This window comes from Oncorhynchus mykiss, chromosome 7 (genome assembly GCF_057628025.1).
Source record: "Oncorhynchus mykiss isolate SJ-2025 chromosome 7, ASM5762802v1, whole genome shotgun sequence".
In the NCBI taxonomy this organism is placed as follows: domain Eukaryota; kingdom Metazoa; phylum Chordata; class Actinopteri; order Salmoniformes; family Salmonidae; genus Oncorhynchus; species Oncorhynchus mykiss.
In genome coordinates, this window is record NC_143028.1 from 65,354,823 (window position 1) to 65,379,181 (window position 24,359).

Sequence of the window (24,359 nt, forward strand, 5' to 3'; positions counted from 1 at the left end):
TACATAAATACAAGACAGTCGTGAAGAGGGCACGACAAAACCTATTCCCCCTCAGGAGACTGAAAAGATTTGGCATGGGTCCTCACATCCTCAAAAGGTTCTACAGCTGCACCATCGAGAGCATCCTGGTTGCATCACTGCCTGGTATGGCAACAGCTCGGGCATGGGAACATCACTGGGGCCAAGCTTCCTGCCATCCAGGACCTGTATACCAGGTGGTGTCAGAGGAAGAAAAATTGTCAAAGACTCCAGCCAACCTATTCATAGACTGTTCTCTCTGCTACCGCATGGCAAGCGGTACCGGAGCGCCAAGACTAGGTCCAAGAGGCTTCTAAACAGCTTCTACCCCCAAGCCATAAGACTCCTGAACATCTAATCAAATGGCTACCCAGACTATTTGCATTGCCCCCCCCGCCTTACACTGCTGCTACTCTTTGTTATTATCTATGCATAGTCACTTAAATAACTACCTACATGTACACTACCGTTCAAAAGTTTGTGGTCACATTGTTTTTGAAAGAAAAGCTAGGACATGTCACATTTTTTGTCCATTATAATAACATCAAATTGATCAGAAATACAGTGTAGAAATCTGTCTCAACGTCAACAGTGAAGAGGCGACTCCGGGATAATGACCTTCTAGACAGAGTTGCAAAGAAAAAGCCATATCTCAGACTGGGCAATTAAAAGAAAAGATTAAGATTGGCAAAAGAACACAGACACTGGACAGAGGAACTCTGCCTAGAAGGCCAGCATCCCGGAGTCGCCTCTTCACTGTTGACGTTGAGACTGGTGTTTTGCGGGTACTATGTAATGAGGCTGTCAGTTGAGGACTTTTGAAGCGTCTGTTTCTCAAACTAGACACGAATGTACTTGTCCTCTTGCTCAGTTGTGCACCGGGGCCTCCCACTCCTCTTTCTATTCTGGTTAGAGACAAATTGCGCTGTTCTGTGAAGGGAGTAGCACACAGAGTTGTACGAGATCTTCAGTTTCTTGGCAATTTCTCGCATGGAACAGCCTTCATTTCTCAGAACAACAATAGACTGATGAGTTTCAGAAGAAAGTTATTTGTTTCCGGCCATTTTGAGCCTGTAATCGAACCCACAAATGCTGACACTCCAGATACTCAACTAGTCTAAAGGCCAGTTTTATTGCTTCTTTAATCAGAACAACTGTTTTCAGCTGTGTTAACATAATCGCAAAAAGGTTTTTTAATGATCAATTAGCCTTTTAAAATTATACATTTGGATTAGCTAACACAACATGCCATTGGAACACAGGAGTGATGGTTGCTGATAATGGACCTCTGTACGCCTATGTAGATATTCTATTAAAAAAATCTGCCGTTTCCAGCTACAATAGTCATTTACAACATTAACAATGTCTACACTGTATTTCTGATCAATTTTATGTTATTTTAATGGACAAAAAATGTTATTTTCTTTCAAGAACAAGGACATTTCTAAGTGAGATACACTACCAGGTCACTTAGAAATGTCCTTGTTCTTGAAAGAAAATAACATTTTATATATGCAGATACACTACCGTTCAAAAGTATATATAAACATATATCGGGGTGGTGATTAAATAATCACCATTCAATTATGAATAATTATAATTTAGGGTGTGGCATAATAACACGTTCCTTCTGTGGGTTACTGACAGCCACAGAAACATAGGGAGTGGTGTATTTATTATTAGTATTATTATTATTATTATTACTGATGATGGGACTATAGTATATTATAGTATACTATTTTTCACCGGTTATATCATATTGCTGCAAACGTACAGGAGTTCTCAAACATATTAAAGGTGATTTTACACTTTTAACATGTTTTTTCTTTCCACAATGAGTAGGTCAGACTGGGTACAAAAAATGGATAACGCGCTGTGCACGTTCATTCCTAAAGTCTAAGTAAATCATTTGTAGGATAAACGTAAACTTTGCTCTTGTTGTTATTTGCCTTTTCATTCTGAAAAGCAAAGTACCGTAAAATCGATACAGTGACCACACTGACACTCGACACTACGATGTACGCGTTTATCGGATGGTGTGACGTCAAACCACGACGACAGAAGTGCGTGTGACAGATCGTGGAGCGGCGCTAGACTGAAGAAAAACAAAAAACTTTGGGAATGACATGTCCTTCTACAGTTCGACCAACATTCTCTGTCTAATAACGTACGAGATATGCAACGAATGAACTAATAGGCGACAAGCGTATTATATTTACGTTTAAAAAAGTCGCAATTCGAGTTTGTCAGGTAACATTAGAAGATGCTGGGAAAACAGAAATAACGTTCCGTGTGTTCGTTAATGAACGTGGAATAAGAGTCGGGGAACACATCGCCAGGCGAAATTCAGACTGTCCAGGATTCAACTGCCTACTGCTTTGAACAATTGTTTTCATGCAGCAAAGGTAAAATTATATCAACTTGACCTTAACCAAAGTTAGCATATCGTAAAGCTTGCCTAAACTGCTGAGCTTCAACCACACACATAGCTAACGTTAGTACTGTAACCATCTCACATCAAATTAGCTAGCTAAGTTAAATAGCTAACGGTAACTTAGAGTAAAATGACAACAAGCTAGTTAAACTGTGGGTCAAATGTCTCGGCATGGGACAAATACATTTGTTTTTGTGTTGTGGATATATGAAACATCATGCCAAGCATTAGAATCAGATGACATGCTAATCAGTTAGCTAGCAAGTAAGCTATTTTAGCTATCCAGTTAACTGCTAGCTATCAAAATCCAGTATGTTTAGTTTGCTGACAAACTCCCTTGGGTCATCATTTTGAATACTGTACATATTTCAACATTTACAAACTTATCTAACTAACATTAGCAATGTGTGGCTACTTACCTAGTTTTCATTTTTACTAGCTAGATGATTATAACTAGATGCTAGTATGGCTAGCCAGCTCTAAAACAGTCTGTGTGAGTGTAACAAACGTTAGCTAACTGAAGTTCCCATTTTATCGCAAACCATGTCTGCTTTGGTGACATAATATTTATGATATATGATATAACTAGTACTAGACATGATAACCCCAAGAGTAAACAGTAAAAAGCTAGTTTTATGACAGTGAGTGTTAGCTACCATCTGCTTCCCTTTTCAATAATCAAAATAGTTGATTATGGTATTGTAAAAAAATAAATAGCTAACATAATTGCTAAATTATAATAGCTAAATTATATGTAGCTATAATTATGCAAAAAAGTTGTAACTGAAAAGATAGTTTTTTTTTTCATCTCAATTTACAACTTCATTACAACTGAGCGTTTTGTTCAGTGTTTCATCTAATCCAGTAGGGAGTGATGGATTCCACCAGGGACCCATTCATTCCTTCAGTCTGCAGGATGACAGGTTTCCAGTTTATCATACCAGTGAAATATACGACTTGGAGAAAGGGACATGTCAGATATAGCTACATTGATACTTGATTCCACCATGTCCCTACTTCGCAAACAGAAAATGAAGCAGTTCAACTGAAGGTTGAACCATAGTGAATCCTTGGTTGTTTTAGCAGTTGATCAGGTTTTGAGTTGGCCTAGTTGTGGTTTGTTTGTCTATCGAGTAGAGCATTAGTGGAAACAGTTGCGTAATGGCTGTACTAGTGTTTGTGTTAAAGGCTAATGTCTGGGATGTGTTTACTGTTGTTTGTAGGGCTGTGATGATACAAGTGTCGCAATATTATTTTCCATGACAAAAAATGAAATCACGAAGCAAACTTAATTATTTGGTCCTTTAAAAACCTGCTGTATGTAAAATATTGCGTGCTATAGCTTGAAAAATAAATAAACGTGACTCTGAATGACAACATAATGATGTTTGTTTCCAACATTAGGGCTGTTTTCCTGAATAAGTTAATTCCACTTCGTGTTTTGTTTCCTTGACATGAGACTAACTACTATCGCGATACTGGTATCGTCCCGGCCCTTCTATCCAGCAGAGCGTTAGTGGAAACAGTTGCGTAATGGCTGTGCTAGTGTTTGAGTTTCTCCCAAACTCTTGTTCCCCCAGTAGATACCAGAGAGAAGCAGCCCACACTGTGGGCCGAAGGGTACTCGGAATACAGAGTAGAAACGATGATGATGATGCCGTTGTGTTATCATCAACTGTCTAGCCTCTGTGTGTGTGGGTTAGTCTTTTCTCTGTTTCTCACATATACTCCCTCACTTTCTTTCCTTCAATCCTATTTCAGTTCATCCCCATCAGTCCACCTTTTACTACCTCTTCAACTCCCACAAACTCTCCAACACTTACTCATTAAATCTCTCTCTTTCTGCCCCCCCTCCTTTTCTCTCTCTTCCTCTTTTACCCCTGCTTCCCCCTTTGGGGGGCTTTATGGCAGGGGGTAACACTGTTTGTCTGGAGAGTTGAGTTTCCTTCCTTGTACCCAGTGCATTAATGCTCTGTCTCTCGCTCAGCTCTCTTGGTGGTGAGCTGTTACACACACACACACACACACACACACGTCTGGCTGTGGGGGTCTTTTTAGACTAGCTGGGAGGTAGGCCTAGCTAATGTCAGGGATGTGTTTACCATTGTTTGTAGGGCTGTTACGATATAAGTAGCACTTTTATTTCATGGCAAAAATGGAAACAAGAAGCACAACTCTTTGGTCCATTAAAAACCAGCTGTATATAAGATATTGTGTGCTATAGCTTGAAAAATAAATAAACGTGACTCTGAATGACAACATAATGATGTTTGTTTCCAACATTTTGGCTGTTTTCCTAAAGAAGTCAAATCCGCTTTTTGTTTCCTTACCACTATACTCCCGAGTATCGCGATACTGGTATTGTCTTTGCCCTAGTTGTTTGTGAAAATTTGGTGAAAATTTTCCCGTTGTCAAGCCAGGTAGCAATTAACAAGCAACAGTTGTTTGCCAGCAGAGTCTATAAGCAGGGTTTAAGGGGTCTGTGAATAGCACTCTCTTCAGAAAGTGGGTGGATCTATCCAATTAGATGCTTAATTGCATTACTCAACTTATTATGGGTTTAGTGGTCATGAAGCAAGGTAAGCTACCAGCTCTGGGGTGCATCTCAGTGATATGGGCCCGTTGCAGTGGGCAAACAAGCTTATTGGACAAAGCCTTTTTTACTCTATTTGTTTAGTTTAACTTAGTAGTTAATATAACTATAGAGGTTAGCAAGCCAGGGGTCTTCAACCTTTTCTTGCCCAGGGACACCCTCCCAGGCAAACCAGCGACCCAGGAACCCCTTGATGGCAAGGAGAAGTAATCAACATTTTAAGATTAATAGATTTGGTAGACAGTTTTCCATTATTTTGACCTCCCCACATTATAATTGGATGAGGAAGTGTAAATTCTAACATGGCTTATTAGCTAGAAAGGTAACTTAAAACACATTTTCACTAAGAGCAGCTGTTTAGCTAGTTAAACAAAGGTTATCCATGTCTTGGCAAAAATGTACTTCCAAGTCAAGAAAGCTTACCAGCAGCCAGCGGCACTTGCCGCCAGGGTTAGAGTCAATTCTATTTAAATTCAGGAAGTACACTGAAATTCCAATTGTCTTCAATGCTTTTCAATTCGGACAAATTTGAACTGAAGTTGACTTTCTGAATTGATATGGAATTGACCCCAACCCATCTTGTCGCCTATTCGTAGGTGCTTTTTCAAAGCCTATGTCCGATTGTGTAATTGGCTCCAATGTATGTAATTTTCTCAATAATAGGAGTTGAGAAAGAGAACATTAAAAAAAAATGTTATCCTCTTTTCTACGTTAGGTATGTAATAAAAAAGTGTATTGTTGTTGCTAGCAATATTCATAACATTGGGGTGGGTACATTTGTAAAAAAAAAAATAATAATAATAAAACTTTTTTTTATTTTATAATTGTGGACCCCCGGTTGAATACCCTAGCTATAAGCATCTAGCCACGCTTTTCGTGGAAGCAGAATACAATGCTACAGTTGGCATCTTGGCGTCTGTGATGATCATGTTAAATGATTGTGTCCCTTTAAGAGAGCACAAGAGTTATGGACTAAGGGAGAGAGAACCGGAGGAAGAAAGCCAACCTAAAATGTAAGAGTACAGGGCAGAATGTATATAAACAAGTCCAGGGTTCACATATTCCTCACATTGGATTCCCCTTTTATTACTAAGAACCGCTACAACACAGGGTCATGTTCTGTTTTTTTTCTATAAACAAAAGTCCTCCTCAGCCTATCATTTGATCACGTCTTTGGCATTTGGGTAGTCATTGGTAATATTTAATGTACAATGCATTTTCTGTGATTATTGAAGTGAACAACAGCAGTTTTAGTTGTAGTGGCACCACACCCGACTAGAGCTGTGTGGAGGACGCGTTGTGTGGTTTCACACCTCATCGGTCTGACTAGGCAGTTAGTTACCACTGTGTGAAAGGACACAGACTTGTGGGTTGGCTTGGGTATGTCTGCTGATGTTGATTCATTCGTGCTGCAGTGGGAGGTGCAGCAGGCACTTGTTAGTGCCAATTGGTGATTTAGAAATGTCCTATACAAGTCATTGTAGTTTGTTTATGGTCGGTGTTGTGTGTGTATTTTAGGAGGATGTAGTCAGGGTTGCAAAATTCCAGTAACATTCTCAAAATTCCCCAGTTTTAAGGAAAGTTTTACCATAATTTTGCAACCCTAGGAGAATGTAATGTCAGGACTATAATGGTCTGTCCATGTTCCTTCTAAGTAATTTGCTTTAAATCCTTATAGAGTAACAGTTGGGCTTTGGGCTATATATTACCTTAAAATGTTGAGGTGTGGAGTAATATTTATACAATGTTCTTTCATTGTTTAGAAAACCAGGAGCAAGGCTACCTGTGGTAGCCATAAGCATAGACCTAGTTGAAGTTTATCGGCTAGTATTTTGTATTTCGCAAGGATGTTGCAAGACCTTCCAAAACGTTTGTGTTTTGTGTGGAAGAAGATTAATCTGTCTACATTGACACTAAGCCTGGTTGCTTATGAAAGAAACACACTACAGTCACAACACTCAGTTACTAGGTCTATATCTGCTGCCTTCAGTCAATCATGACTTGGGGTTAAGTTTCCACCCGGGTGAGTTTAGACTTGTCCACCCACACACAACCTGTCATATTGGTTTGCCCTAGTAGAAGCATGTTTGAAAGGGGTCATTTGGTCTCTTATGACTGTGATAATGGAAACCAGTCCATTCATGCTTTCAGTATACGACAGAAACCCGTAACCTAGATTGCAAATGCACCCATATACGTTATGAATATACACTGCTCAAAAAAATAAAGGGAACACTTAAACAACACAATGTAACTCCAAGTCAATCACACTTCTGTGAAATCAAACTGTCCACTTAGGAAGCAACACTGATTGACAATACATTTCACATGCTGTTGTGCAAATGGAATAGACAACAGGTGAAAATTATAGGCAATTAGCAAGACACCCCCAATAAAGGAGTGGTTCTGCAGGTGGTGACCATAGACCACTTCTCAGTTCCTATGCTTCCTGGCTGATGTTTTTGTCACTTTTGAATGCTTGCGGTTCTTTCACTCTAGTGGTAGCATGAGACGGAGTCTACAACCCACACAAGTGACTCAGGTAGTGCAGCTCATCCAGGATGGCACATCAATGCGAGCTGTGGCAAGAAGGTTTGCTGTGTCTGTCAGCGTAGTGTCCAGAGCATGGAGGCGCTACCAGGAGACAGGCCAGTACATCAGGAGACGTGGAGGAGGCCGTAGGAGGGCAACAACCCAGCAGCAGGACCGCTACCTCCGCCTTTGTGCAAGGAGGAGCACTGCCAGAGCCCTGCAAAATGACCTCCAGCAGGCCACAAATGTGCATGTGTCTGCTCAAACGGTCAGAAACAGACTCCATGAGGGTGGTATGAGGGCCCGACGTCCAAAAGTGGGGGTTGTGCTTACAGCCCAACACCGTGCAGGACGTTTGGCATTTGCCAGAGAACACCAAGATTGGCAAATTCGCCACTGGCGCCCTGTGCTCTTCACAGATGAAAGCAGGTTCACACTGAGCACATGTGACAGAGGTGACAGAGTCTGGAGACGCCGTGGAGAACGTTCTGCTGCCTGCAACATCCTCCAGCATGACCGGTTTGGCGGTGGGTCAGTCATGGTGTGGGGTGGCATTTCTTTGGGCCTCCATGTGCCTCCATGTGCTCGCCAGAGGTAGCCTGACTGCCATAAGGTACCGAGATGAGATCCTCAGACCCCTTGTGAGACCATATGCTGGTGCGGTTGGCCCTGGGTTCCTCCTAATGCAAGACAATGCTAGACCTCATGTGGCTGAAGTGTGTCAGCAGTTCCTGCAAGAGGAAGGCATTGATGGTATGGACTGGCCCGCCCATTCCCCAGACCTGAATCCAATTGAGCACATCTGGGACATCATGTCTCGCTGCACCACAGACTGTCCAGAAGTTGGCGGATGCTTTAGTCCAGGTCTGGGAGGAGATCCCTCAGGAGACCATCCGCCACCTCATCAAGAGCATGCCCAGGCTTTGTAGGGAGGTCATACAGGCACGTGGAGGCCACACACACTACTGAGCCTCATTTTGACTTGTTTTAAGGACATTACATCAAAGTTGGATCAGCCTGTAGTGTGGTTTTCCACTTTAATTTTGAGTGTGACTCCAAATCCAGACCTCCATGGGTTGATAAATTTGATTTCCATTGATAATTTTTGTGTGATTTTGATGTCAGCATATTCAACTATGTAAAGAAATAAGTATTTAATAAGAATATTTCATTCATTCTGATCTAGGATGTGTTATTTTAGTGTTCCCTTTATTTTTTTGAGCAGTATAGAATGTGTAGACTTGACTGATGTATAACATTGTGGTGGCATTCATATCTTTGGGGTAAGAGATAGTAAGAATAGGCAGAATTCATCTAGGTCAGTTGAAGAGCTAATAGTTGATGAGCTCCATAGAATCTACCTACGCCATGTTCCCCTCCTTTTAAAAGACTCCTTCTGGTCTTTCACAATGTGTGTTTACCACTGATCTGTGTCGGAGGGGAAAGGTTGTCCCATTCAGTGTGTTTTAGTGGATACGGAGGGAGGAGCAGCAGTTAATCTGCCCTGTTTCACATGAGAGGAGAGATTGGGGGGGGCAGGGTGGAGAGAAGGGACTGGGGTTGGGAGCATGAGAGGACTCAGGAAATTCACAATTCACAACATCAATCACCCACGCAGAGTTCCACAAACAGGGACCAGACAGAGAGAGACCTGTTGGAATACTGGTACAATTCAACCCTACTGCCCTTCCTCGAAGCAATCACAGATCTCTGAGAGCATTATTGGTGAAAGTAATTGGGTGGAATCTTCGGCAATTGATTGGCTCTATTGTAGTGCTGAGCGATTAGTGCTTTGAGGTCGGTTCAATTAGGAAAAACAATATCACTTTTACATTTTTATTAATTGCACCATGTATTATGTGGGTTGAATGCTGTAACAACACAAAACGAACAAGTAATACAATTCCCATGATGGTAGTGACTCCATTACTACTTATTAACCATAATTTATTTACATTACTTTACTTTTATCAAATATTTCAGTTGTGTATATTACATTTGTTTTATTTGATGAATTTATCATTTTTTCCCCAAGTCATCTCATCTGTATAGATCTGCTTCCTATGTTGTCTTGACAAAATCACTATTTCAGTAGTTCTTCAGGGTAAATAAGGCATAGTTTTATGACCGCTGAATACTAACTATCAATCACTTGATTTTCAGGTAGAGATGCCTTGCGAAGCAACTGCTCTCTATCCATCTCGATGGCACATTGTTCTCTCTTTTACTTAGCAGGTGTAATTTGATAACAAGATGGCTCTGACAGACATGGTCACCCTGTTCCTATCTCCTAGCCAACTTGGCAGTATTTTGTTTCTTTTATTTAAAAAAAATCTTACCTTATTTGTTCAGAACATTTATTGCATTATTACCTACAGCCGAAAATAACTTAATGTTACCAAACTCAACTGTTAATCTTTTCCAGTGATGAAGACATGGATGTCTCATGGTATGGTGGGGTATACAAAATTCAAAAGTCACTCGGAACATCTGAGCAATCTCTTTGCAGGTGCATGGCAACAGTTGAACAAGATGAAGGAGAAAGGAAACCGCACACTGCTCTTGATAGGATCACTGATCTTTAATAAGCTTACGTATCGGCCTCACGGCCTTCGCTTTTATGAATAAAAAAATATTGGTGGGGTATACAAAATGGGTCCACTTTGAGCACCTCTTATCTTCTGAATGTTTTGGCATATACAAATATGTATGGAAAGTTTTTTTCAACTCAAAAGTGATTGAAATCAAACGGAACGACCCTCCAGCCAGTAGATTAGCTCTGGATTAGCTCCCCCCATTTTCGCCTAAAATAACATATCCAAATCTAACTGCCTGTAGCTCAGGCCCTGAAGCAAGGATATGCTTATTCTTGGTACCATTTGAAAGGATACACTTTGAAGTTTGTGGAAATGTGAAAGGAATGCAGGAGAATATAACACAATAGATCTGGTAAAAGATGATGTACCATCTTTGAAATGCAAGAGAGCGGCCATAATGTATTATTCCAACTAGAGGTCGACCGATTAATCGGAATGGCCGATTTAATTAGGGCCGATTTTCAAGTTTTCATAACAATCGGAAAAATCTAGTTTTGGGCGCCGATTTTTGCAGATTTCTTTATAAATGTATTTATTTAAAAAAATAAAAGATTTACCTATTATTTAACTAGGCAAGTCAGTTAAGAACACAGTCTTATTTTCAATGACGGCCTAGGAACGGTGGGTTAACTGCCTTGTTCAGGGGCAGATCGACGGATCCAATCTTGCAACCTTACAGTTAACTAGTCCAACGCTCTAACCACCTGCCTCTCATTGCACTCCGCGAGGAGCCTGCCTGTTACGCGAATGCAGTAGAAGCCAAGGTAAGTTGCTAACTAGCATGAAACTTATCTTATAAAAAACAATCAATCCATCATAATCACTAGTTAACTACACATGGTTGATGATATTACTCGTTATCTAGCGTGCCCTGCATTGCATATAATCCATGTGGTGCGCATCGTTGCTCCAACGTGTACCTAACCATAAACATCAATGCCTTTCTTAAAATCAATAGACAGAAGTATATATTTTTAAACCTGCATATTTAGCTAAAATAAAGGTTAGCAGGCAATATTAACCAGGTGAAATTGTGTCATTTCTCATTCATTGCACGCAGAGTCAGGGTATATGCAACAGTTTGGGCAGCCTGGCTCATTGCGAGCTAATTTGCCAGAACTTTATGTAATTATGACGTAACATTGAAGGTTGTGCAAAGTAACAAGAATATTTAGACATAGGGATGCCACCCGTCAGATAAAATACAGAACGGTTCCGTATTTCACTGAAATAATAAACGTTTTGTTTTCGAAATGATGATAGTTTCCGGATTCAACCATATTAATGACCTAAGGCTCGTACTTCTGTGTGTTTATTATATTATAATTAAGTCTATGATTTGATAGAGCAGTCTGACTGAGTGATGATAGGCAGCAGCAGGCTCATAAGCATTCATTCAAACAGCACTTTCGTGCGTTTTGCCTGCAGCTCTTCTCAAGCACAGCGCTGTTTATGACTTCAAGCCTATCAGCCTGATGGGTGGTGTAACCGATGTGAAATGGCTAGCTAGTTAGCTGGGTGTGCGCTAATAGCGTTTCAAACGTCACTCGCTCTGAGACTTGGAGTAGTTATTCCCCTTGCTCTGCAAGGGCCACTTTGTTATGGTCACATTTTTTGGGGCAGATCTCACTCTTTCATCCTTAATCAAACACACACACACACACACACATTAAGAGTAAACATGGTTTCTTATTCAACAACAATGAAGCCTTCAATGCTTAACAAAATACCAAAAATGTGACTCGAATGATTATCACGCAGTAACATTTCATCAAGTTCATGACAATGAACTTCTAAAAACAAGATTAAATTGATGCATTATGATCAATGTTAAAAACAGTGTTAAGAATCATTGTAATAATAAATGAATAGTAGTTAACGAAATACAATAATTCAACCTTCAAACATTAAAATATAAAATACAGTGTTTTTCTACATTACAATGTTGAGAAAAAGTTACATGTTTCTTTGTTTTTAAAAGAGACTGCAATCTTCATTGCGTGGACAAGTTTTTCTGATCCTAATATTAAAACATCAACTTATGTGATTTAAGTTTCTACAGAACATTGCAAGATTAAAATTGAGAGTTAAGTTTAATTTTTTATGACATTTTTTATTTCACCTTTATTTAACCAGGTAGGCTAGTTGAGAACAAGTTCTCATTTGTAACTGCGACCTGGCCAAGATAAAGCAAAGCAGTGTGACACAGACAACAACACAGAGTTACACATGGAGTAAACAATAAACAAGCCAATGACACAGTAGATAAAATAAAGTCTATAGACAGTGTGTGCAGAAGGCATGAGGAGGTAGGCAATAAATAGGTGATAAGAGCGAATAATTACAATTTAGCAGATTACACTGGAGTGATAAATGAGCAGATGATGATGTGCAAGTAGAGATACTGGTGTGCAAAAGAGCAGAAAAGTAAATAAAATAAAAACAGTATAGGGATGAGGTAGATAGATTGGGTGGGCTATTTACAGATGGACTATGTACAGCTGCAGCGATCGGTTAGCTGCTCAGATAGTTGATGTTTAAAGTTGGTGAGGAACAGCAAGATTGTGCAAACAATTCATGGGATTCAAACATTGAACACAAAGAAATTATCACTTTGTAGCAAAAGTTGTAACACGAACTCATTGAAGTTGACAATCAAACTTGCATTCTTAGAACAGTGTTTTTGATGTTGTTTAACTAGTGTGACAAGAAAGCAGCCCAGTTTGTGTCAGATAACCGAGATGCTCTTGCGCTGAAGGGCTTGGGCTCACTGATCATTGACTTCACATCTCCTTCATAGTAGAAGGTTATGTCTGGCACATAGGGCCAGACAAAAACATTCCTCACTCCATGCTGCTGCATACAAGTGATTTGCACTTTCTCCCCAATCACCTTCAGTACCTGGCCTACAAAGGGGTGGTCTTTTGTAGCTGACATTGACAAAACTGCCTAGATTTTTAGCAAGTGTTGACTTGGTTGAAGCTTCATCTTGCTGTTCCTCAGTAATGGTGTTCTCCTGATGGTGTTCTTCATTGAAGTTCACTTCCACAGCACTGAAACAGGTGTTGCAGATGTTTAGTCTGCTACAGAAGGAAGACACTTCAGTGTTTTATTTTCCCTGACACTGTGGAGGTGACCTGGTGCAACTTTATGGTTCCTTTGACTCCAGCAAAGTTGTTTGGCACAGCTTCATTGTGCTTTGTGGCATCTGTAATCCAAAAGAACTTGATGCTCGATCCACTCTTCGAGTAGTTCGAATAACTCCTTGGGAATCTGCACATCCTCCCCCGTTGCATGTATTTGTCTGCACAATGTGTCACAGCCCCACCCATACCATCTGGTGCCCCCTTCCCGTAACCCTTTTCAGAGAAGTTCCAGGTGATTTGTTTGAATTCGTAAATATATGGCTGAGTGTTCTTCTTGTTTCTGTATTGGGTGACAGGACCATCACTCTTCATGTGGAATGTTGTGATTTGTGGATTCTGTTCTTGACATCTCTTAGGACAGGCTCCAGGTGAGCCCATACTGCTCTCTCATCATGTCTAAGGGAGTCAAATATGGTGGCGTAGGACTGGGTTTCCTCTGATGTGTACACAACACTTGTATGGATCGTAGCCTGCTGTCTACTCCCCCCAAAGTGGAATGCCTGAATTTCTGTGGCCAATTTGAAGAGTCAACAGTAATCTGTGTTCTGACGATAAAGCATTTGCTTGATAAAGGCATCGGCAAATTGACTCTGATTTAATATAGATAGATAGGACAGTAGTTATTTACGTAAACTTCTTTTCAGTATTAGCTGCTTGATGTGCTATACTATAAAACCCCAAAAACTGACAAAACACATCATACAAAACTTGTTTTTTTACATACAAGGAGATAATATGGTGTATTTGTGTGTACAAAAAATATATATAACTTACTACAAAGACAAACATATTGACATCATTCAGTACAACCGTTGAATTTCTGGTAACTCCGAATGATCCTTTTGGTTACACCGTATGACTTTTCTCACATAAACATGTTTTAGAGGCAACTGCTTATGGACGCATGTGAACACTTCACTTTAACATTAAGTATGTATCTTGAGTATCGAAATAAAATATAAGCTTTTCAGATAATTCAACATTTTATTTTGTTTTTAGCGGTCGCACCGAATGATCAGATTTTTTTGGCTGACACCTGACAGGAAGTGGAAATGTAAATTTATCAATAATTTACGAGAGACTCGCTAACCTTTTCTTAACCGAAGGTTATCTCACAGGCATCTTCGTGATGTCGCACCCTGTCACATGAGTACCATCATGTGATTTGATCCAAAATAGCGACTTAATGTCGGTCATGAAGGTTGTTTATCCAGACATAAGTATTTAAAACCTTTCAGCCTAAACTGTCTTACCCATACAGACGTATAGTGTAATAGACCCTTAAAAAATCATGCCAGAATAATTGTTTGACAGTTTTGTTATGATTTGAGATGTCACTTTTTTAACCTTTAGATCACTGAAAGTGACCTTTTTCCCCCCTCACATTTAACCACGAAATATTTTAGGACTATAGTTACATACTATCAAAATAAAGTTGCACACTCCATGTATAAGGCTTACCGGATATCCTACCTAAAAACATTGACCCCTAGTGGTCTGATTATTGACTTTGATCTCATGCCCTTCTTATGAACACATTTTTCCTTTATAAACAAGTCTTATACATTTATATTTTCTTTCTACATCTTATTAGCATACACATATGCCCCCTCTTAATGATGCTCATTATACATTAAGGTTGAACCAAAATATTACATGGAACAAATATGAAAGGAAATATGGAATTATTATGTGAATTTGAATGAAACAATAATGTTTGTTGATGCTAATATGATGTACAATATTCCATTATGTTTCTATAAGATAACAATAGCGTAATAAATGTAATATGCCATATACTATTTTTTTAACAGTTTCACTAGTTAAATTTAATTAACTTAATCATTATGACACACCCCTTACTATTGTCATTGGTTGCACTAATGGCACAGTTTGTCTACAAAACCTGGTTCAAGTATTCATGACATTACCCTGAGGATGGCACAGTGATGCTGAAACGTTGGTAAATACCCATTCAATTGCTGGGAGTTTATACATGGAGTGTGCGACTTTCTTTATTTTGATAGTTTATTCGGCGTTAGTCAGGACCAAACAAGAAACGTCCTCTCACTGTCAACTGCGTTTATTTTCAGCAGACTTAACATGTGTAAATATTTGTATGAACATGACAAGATTCAACAGATGACATGAACTGAACAAGTTCCACAGATATGTGACTAACAGAAATGGAATAATGTGTCCCTGAACAAAGGGGGAGGGGTCAAAATCAAAAGTAACAGTCAGTATCTGGTGTGGCCACCAACTGCATTAAGTACTGCAGTGCATCTCCTCCTCATGGATCGCACCAGATTTGCCAGTTCTTGCTGTGAGATGTTACCCCACTCTTCCACCATGGCACCTGCAAGTTCCCGGACATTCCCTCCGATCCAACAGGTCCCAGACGTACTCAATGGGATTGAGATCTGGGCTCTTGGCTGGCCATGGCAGAACACTGACATTCCTGTCTTGCAGGAAATCACGCACAGAACGAGCAGTGTGGCTGGTGGCATTGTCATGCTGGAGGGTCATGTCAGGATGAGCCTCCAGGAAGGGTACCACATGAGGGAGGAGGATGTCTTCCCTGTAACGCACAGCGTTGAGATTGCCTGCAATGACGACAAGCTCAGTCCGATGATGCTGTGACACACCGCCCCAGACCATGACGGACCCGCCACCTCCAGATCAATCCCGCTCCAGAGTACAGCCTCGGTGTAACACTCATTCCTTCAACGATAAACGCGAATCCAACCATCACCCCTGGTGAGACAAAACTGCGACTCGTCAGTGAAGAGCACTTTTTGCCAGTCCTGTCTGGTCCAGCGATGGTGGGTTTGTGCCCATAGGCGACGCTGTTGCCGGGGATGTCTGGTGGTGAGGACCTGCCTTACAACATGCCTACAAGCACTCAGTCCAGCCTCTCTCAGCCTATTGCAGTCTGAGCACTGATGGAGGGATTGTGTGTTCCTGGTGCAACTCGGGAAGTTGTTGTTGCCATCCTGTACCTGTCCTGCACGTGTGGTGTTCAGATGTATCGCTCCTGTGCAGGTATTGTAACACGTGGTCTGCCACTGCGAGGACCATCAGCTGTCCATCCTGTCTCCCTGTAGTACTGTCTTAGGTGTCTCACAGTACAGACATTGTAATTTATTGCCCTGGCCACATCTGCAGTCCTCATGCCTCCTTGCAGCATGCTTAAGGCACATTCACACAGATGAGCAGGGACCCTGGGCATCTTTCTTTTGGTGTTTTTCAGTGTCAGTAGAAAGGCCTCTTTGGTGTCCTAAGTTTTCATAACTGTGACCTTATAATTGCCTACAAGTCTCTGAACGTAAACTATCAGATTACAATTACAATGAAGATTACAATGAAGATCTGTGAAGTTATTTGGATTTTTACGACTTATCTTTGAAAGACAGGGTCCTGAAAAAGGGACGTTTCTTTTTTTGCTGAGTTTATATATATCACATTTTACGTAAAGATTCAGACCCTTTACTCAGTACTTTGTTGAAGCACCTTTGACAGTGATTACAGCATCGAGTATTCTTGGGTATGACTCTACAAGCTTGGCACACCTGTATTTGGGGAGATACTCCCATTCTTCTCTGCAGATCCTCTCAACCTCTGTCAGGATGGATGGGGAGCGTCGCTGCACAGCTATTTTCAGGTTCATTCAGAGATGTTCGATCAGGTTCAAGTCCGGGCTCTGGCTGGTCCACTCAGGGACGTTCAGAGACTTGTCCCGAAGCCACTCCTGCGTTGTCTTAGCTGTGTGCTTAGGATCGTTGTCCTGTTGGAATGTGAACCTTCGCCCCAGTCTGAGGTCCTGAGCCCTCTGGAGCAATCTGCCATCTGTCAATGATGAATTTACAGTGGTGGGGTGTTGGACTGATCTTGTTGATCGTGTACATACCCTCTACAAACTGACTAAATGATGAAAACGATGCTGGTAGCAGAATTGAATACAGCGGAGAGTTCCTACTACAATGCAACTCAAACACAAACGTGCTGGATATCCCAATGATCCATCTAATCCCCGATTTTCATTTGGGTTTGTAATCCACTCGCAGACAAACATGGAAAATGCAGGGCAATCACACACAGACTTAAAAAATGTAAGAACAAACTTACCCACCACCTTGCTGATCAGTGCCCAGTCACTAAGGGGGAAAGCGGATGAGCTGTCAGCGAATCTGCTCCTCCAACACGAATACTGGGAGGCCTGTTTGCTGGCTATACTGAGACTTGGCTGGATGACAGAGTCCCGGACAGGGAAGTGGAGCCGGCCACTCTGGTCAGAGCGGACTGTGATCTGACAGTCACAGGGAAACATCACGGTGGGGGTGTCTGCCTGCTTGTCAGGGACCAGTGGTGTAAATGGATCTTGGTAAGAGAGAGATTCTGTACCCCCGACATTGAACTGCTTTCTGTGTCACTGCGACCCTACTATTTGCCCCGAGAGTTCCCCCAATTGTTTGTTACCGTTGTGTACATTCAACCGAAAGCTAATCTAACAAAGGTGTCAGAGAATATATAATCCGTCACAGAAACTGGAATCCATCTCCCCCGTTGCATCCACATTTATTTTAGGGGATTTTAACAACTGTACTTTGCACGAAGTCCTGCACACATACCACCAGTATGTGAAATGTCACACTAGGAAAAATAAGACTCTTGATTTGTGCTATGAGACAATACCAGTTGTGTTCCCGGCCACCACCTGGGGACATCAGACCACAATGTTGTCTACCTCGGGCCAACCTACTGTCAGCTCCTGGAGAGGGAGAAATCCACAGTTAAAACTGTCCAGATCTGGAAGGACAACAGTATCACTTGTCTCCAGGGGTGTTTTGACTGTACTATGTGGGAGGTATTTGAGGACAGCAGCTATGATCTTGATGAACTCACAGATGTTGTTTCAGACTATGTAAACTTCTCTGTTGAGTCAGTTGTGCCTACTAAAATCTGTAAAAATCTTCCCAAACAATAAGCCTTGGGTATCAAAATATCTAAAATCACTACTTAATAGGAAGAAGGCAGTTTATGCTGAGGGTGATAGACAGGCTTTAAGAGATGTACAACGTGAGATCAAAAGACAGACACTGGTGGACAAGGAGGCATACAAGCAAATGGTGGAGAGGACCCTCTCCTCAGGAAACTCCAGGGTGGTTTTGTGGTTGTTGGACTTCCTGAGCCAACGGTCACAGCGGGTCAAAATGGGCCCCCACATGTCGGACATACGCCACACCAACAAAGGCTCTCCTCAGGGATGTGTTGTACTTGTTCCCATCCTGACAGACACCTTAAGTTTGCTGATGACACTGCCTTGATCAGCCTGTTGCATGATGACGAGGAACATCATGACCCCGTCCTAGATGACTTTGTAGAGTGGTGTGACGAATCACACTTGGTCCTCAATACCAATAAGACCAAAGAGATGTGCATAGACTTCAGGAAGCATACAACACCTACCTCTGCAACATCAACCAGAGGTTAGAATATAGAGATTGCAGCGCTATAAAAATATCTAGGTGTCGTCTTGGACAATAAGCTTCTGTGGAGTTAATGTACAGATCTGATCTACAAAAAGAGTCCATTGTAATTGTACTATACTGACTCTGTTTTACAAATCTTTCATTGAGTGTTTAACTGTTTGTATTGTCTGTTGGTTTGGCAATTCCACTGTCAGCCAGAGAAATATGCTGAGAAGGATCTTCACCACAGCAAGCAAGGTACTTGGAGTCAAGCAGACAGGCCTGGATGAGATCTTTAAGGTCAGGGCCCTACGCAAGGCTCACAAAATCCTTTTAGACCAAAGCCCCCGTTGTACCCGGACTTTGAACTTCTCCCCTCTGGGCACAGGTATAGGGCACTGAGGCTATCCGGAACATATCCCAATCCACGTGATCGAAGCAATCTTGAAGCGTGGAACCCGATTGGTCGGACCAGCGTTGAACAGACCTGAGCATGGGCGTTTCATGTTTTAGTTTCTGTCTATATGCAGGGAGCAACAAAATGGAATCGCGGTCAGATTTGCCAAAAGGAGGGCAGGGGGAGGGCTTTGTATGCATTGTGGAAGTTAGGGATCCTTGTTTTCAGATTAGCTTTTTTCAAACAATAAATGTAGCCTCAGGATATATGGTTTCCAGTTTACATAGAGTCCAGTGAAGTTATTTCAGGGCCGCTGAGATGTCTGCTTGGGGGGGATATACACTGCTGTGATTTAGAATTGAAGTGAATTCTCTTGGTAGATAATGTTGTCGGCATTTGATTGTAAGGAATTCTTGGTCAGGTGACCAAAAGGACTTGAGTTCCTGTATGTTGTTATGATTACACCACAAATCGTTAATCATAAGGCATACACCCCCGCCCTTCTTCTTACCAGAGAGATGTTTGTTTCTGTTGGTGCGATGCGTGAAGAAACCGGGTGGCTATACCGACTCTGATAACATATCCTGAGTGAGCCATGTTTCGGTGACACAAAGAATGTTACAATCTCTGATGTCTCTCTGAAAGGCAACCCTTGCTCGGATTTCATCTACCTTGTTGTCAAGAGACTGGACATTGGCGAGTAGTATACTCGTCTGCCCCTTCTGCGGCGCCTTTTGTTTTGGGTCAGCTACTGGGATTAAATCCATTGTCCCGGGTGGTGGTCCAAACAGAGGATCCGCTTCGGGAAAGTCGTATTCCTGGTCGTAATGTTGGTAAAGCTGACGTTGCTCTTATATCCAATAGTTCTTCCCGGTTGTATTTAATAAGACTTAAGATTTCCTGGGGTAACAATGTAAGAAATAATACATAGGAAACTATGCAGTATTTTATTTTTCTAAGAATGCGACGTGACCATCCTCTGTCGGCGCGATGCTGCTTGGTTTCCTCAAGCATGGTGGAGGCTGCATCATGTTATGGGTATGCTAGTCATCGCCATGGACTAGTGTAAAAATATGTAAATAAAAAAACGGAATGAAGTTAAGTACAGGTAAAATCCTAGAGGAAACCTGGTTCAGTCTGCTTTCCAACCGACACTCGGAGACAAATTCACCTTTCACCAAGACAATGACTTAAAACACAAGGACGAATATTACCAAGATGACATTGAATGTTCCTGAGTGGCCGAGTTAGTTTTGACTTAAATCGGCTTGAAAATCTATGGCAAGACTTTAAAATGGTTGTCTATCGATGATCAACAATCAACTTGATAAAGCTTGAAGAATAAAAAAATAAATAATAATTGATTCTAACATGTATTGACTCGGGTGTGAATGCTAAGATAAGATAAGATATTTCTGTTTTAATTTTCAATTTAGCAAACATTTCTAAAAACATGTTTTCACTTTGTCATTTTGTGGGAAAGGTGATACCTACAGTTGAAGTCGGAAGTTTACATACACTTTAGCCAAATACATTTAAACTAAGTTTTTCACAATTCCTGACATTTAATCCTAGTAAAAATTCCCTTAGGTCAGTTAGGATCACCACTTTATTTTAAGAATGTCAAATGTCAGAATAATAGTAGAGAGAGTGATTTATTTCATCTTTCATTTCTTTCATCACATTCCCAGTGGGTCACAAGTTTACATACACTCAATTAGTATTTGGTAGCATTGCCTTTAAATTGTGTAACTTGGGTCAAGTGTTTTGGGTAGCCTTCCACAAGCTTCCCACAATAAGTTGGGTTAATTTTGGCCCATTCCCCCTACAGAGCTGGTGTAACTGAGTCAGGTTTGTAGGCCTCCTTGCTCGCACACCCTTTTTCAGTTCTGCTCAGAAATGCTCTATAGGATTGAGGTCATGGCTTTGTGATGGCCACTCCAATACCTTGACTTTATTGTCCTTAAGCCATTTTGCCACAACTTTGGAAGTATGCTTGGGGCATTGTCCATTTGGAAGACCCATTTGCGACCAAGCTTTAACTTCCTGACTAATGTCTTGATGATGCTTCAATATATCCGCATAATTTTCCTGCCTCATTATGCCATCCATTTTATGAAGTGCACCAGTTCCTCCTGCAGCAAAGCACCCCCACAACATGAACCTGCAACCCCTGTGCTTCACAGTTGGGATGGTGTTCTTCGGCTTGCAAGCATCCCCCTTTTTCCTCCAAACATAACGATGGTCATTATGGCAAAATAGTTATATTTTTGTTTCATCAGACCAGAGGACATTTCTCCAAAGAGTATGATCTTTGTCCCCATGTGCAGTTGCAAACCCGTCTCAGAACGCGTCTCCTTCCTGAACGGTATGATGGCTGCGTGGTCCCATGGTGTTTATACTTGCGTACTATTGTTTGTACAGATGAACGTGGTACCTTCAGGCATTTGGAAATTGCTCCCAAGGAAGAACCAGACTTGTGGAGGTCTACAATTGTTTTTCTGAGATCTTGGCTGATTTCTTTAGATTTTCCCATGATGTCAAGCAAAGAGGCACTGAGTTTGAAGGTAGGCCTTGAAATACTTCCACATATACACCTCCAATTGACTCAAATGATGTCAATTAGCCTATCAGAAGCTTCTAAAGCCATGACATCAATTTCTGGAATTTTCAGAAGCTGTTTAAAGCACAGTCAACTTGGTGTATGTAAACTTCTGACCCACTGGAATTGTGATACAGTGAATTACAAGTTAAATCTGCCTGTAAACAATTGTTGTAAAATTGACTTGTGTCATGCACAAAGTAGATGTCCTAACCCACTTGCCAAAACTATAGTTTGTTAACAATAAATTTGTGGAGGGGTTGAGAAACAGGTTTTAATGACTCCAACCTAAGTGTATGTAAACTTCCGCCTTCAACTGTAGTCAGTCGCACAACTGAATGCATTCAACTGAAATGTCTACCCCGTTTAACCGAACCCCTCTGAATCAGAGCGGTGCGGGGGGCTGCCTTAATCAACATCCACACCATGTGCAACAGGGTAACAGTTGTTGTTGTTGGGGGTGATTCAAACCAGCAACCTTTCAGTTACTGGCCCAGCGCTTTTAACTGCTGCATTCAGGCTGTAATGCAACAAATGTAATGCAACAAAATGTGTCAAGGAAAATGAGTACTTTCTGAAGGCACTATCTCCTAATAATATTGCAAGTTTGATGACTTGTGATTGGATAACAACAAGCTACATGCGCCACTCTCATGGAAAGCAAGAGCACCAGCTGCATAAATTATAAAACATTTCTCTCTCTGCAGGAAGTGCAATGTAGACCATCTGCATTGTGAATTCACATGGAATTTTTCTTATTTTAAGTTAACGGCTTTAAACTGTATAACTGATCAATGCAGGTTATTTAATGGTAAACAAAATCAAATCCTATGAAATTACGTCAAACTGGAGGAGTTACTGGCTAGGTACAAGTGGCTAGCTTAACTAACGAACTAGCTACATCGGTCGCGGCGCGCATGACCAGAATGGCACATCCCATTTCTGTTAGAAAATTGAGAAAGAGGAGGAGTTGGACTGTTTTGTGCCCAAAATCGACCTTTTAAGAACAATTTTCCATTTGTCACATTCCTAGTCTATGGTATTCTCTCTTCCCTCTTTTAAACTCACCAGACAAAGACTTGGTGATCCCCCATGAAATCAGCCCTATAGCCTGTTCATATGAACCCTATTTCCACTTGGCAAATGCACACACACACACTCACTCACCCACATGAACAGCGACCCAAGGCCAGTGGGGGAAAGTCCATGGCTGTTCAGCAGGAAGTACGGAATGTGGGAAAAGGTCAGTGGTGCTAGCTGATCCGCAGAGCGTCCCTACACACACACAAACAGAGAGCGTCTTCAGCTCAGGGCTCTCCCGTCCAAACAACAAGAGTCTGTTGAAAAACACCAGCCTTGCCTACCCCAGGGCTCACATGTGCTGGGGCTTGGAGGCTAGCCCACTCACTGTGTGTGCATGTGTTTCTCTCTGAACAACAAGGCCTACACATTAATGCCAATGGGTTAGCTTATTGTTTCTCTCGCTACTCTTTTTATCTCCCCCTTTTCTATCTTCTCTCTGTTAGTGATTAGTTGATAGAATTTCAGTGATTTTAGAGTAATTTCTTAACAGCTGGCTCTCCTCAGCAACAAAATAACTCCAGGCCTGCATCAAAAACCTCTAACCTGGCCCATATGCTATGTTTCTGTGGGGACGCTGTTTCTGTCTCTCTGGGTTGGAGGTGTGCTGGTTAAGGCTTTCTCAGCTGCACAGGGATCTGTTGAATGAGACCAGATCAAAGTCTCTGTTATTACAAGTGTTTCCAGAAGAGACTGCCGGTTCCATGTTCAAGCCTTTCATTGTCTCTCAATGTGTTGTTTTAACTGGGGTGAAGCGTTTCATGGATCTGATTGGATGTCTAACTTTGTAAAATAAATGTAGATTGGACAGTCACTGTATTCTGTGATAGCAGCTCTGATTGGCTGCAACCCTATCCTCATGACACACCACCGATTGGGAATAAATCATTCCTCTGTAAAAGATCTGTACTAACTGGCTGTTCCCCTCCTCCCCAGCAGGGCGGCGAAGGTGTTGCCATGACCGAGGGCGGCTGAGAGTCAGGGGAGAAGCTACGCAGCACCATGGAGGGCACCAGGGCCGCCGTCTTAGCGCCGGTCAAAAGCAAAGCCCCTCGACGGGATCGGAGGCGGCGTGTCGGGGCTTTGGTAAGGAAAGGGGGAGTCTGCCAGAGCGGGACCACCTCCCCACATGGGGAGTACACCTCGGGGGGAGTGATGGGGCTGGAGTCCTCCTTGGAGGTGCTGAAACCATCCCTGCTGTCGAAGGGGCTGAGAGAGAGAGTGGGGGAGAAGGAGGGGGCGCGAGGAGCAGAGGTGTCACCTGTGAGGGAGGAGGGCCTTGGCTCCTGGGACATGAAGTCTCATGACGAAGAGGTTGTGCAGCAGGAGCAAGAGGATCAGCAGGAGAAGGGGAGTAGTAACAGCCACAGCACCTCCAATATGGACAGCCCTGCCCTCTCCAGTAGCTGCACAGGTGAGACACACAAATCAAATCAAATGTATTTATATAGCCCTTCGTACATCAGCTGATATCTCAAAGTGCTGTACA

General features: G+C 41.8%; 1 protein-coding gene across 5 annotated transcripts in view; it reads left to right on the forward strand.

The window, feature by feature from the left end:
• The first annotated feature begins 2,052 nt into the window (after positions 1-2,052).
• pparda (peroxisome proliferator-activated receptor delta a) overlaps positions 2,053-24,359 on the forward strand; it is a 44,564-nt gene continuing 22,257 nt past the window's right edge. Inside the window, exons 1-2 of one of the 5 annotated variants that reach the window (XM_021608229.3) lie at positions 2,053-2,423; positions 23,807-24,284. In XM_021608229.3, coding sequence (XP_021463904.2) covers positions 23,873-24,284 — 412 coding nt within the window. In that variant the 5' untranslated portion in view covers positions 2,053-2,423; positions 23,807-23,872. 5 annotated transcript variants of the gene reach the window in all.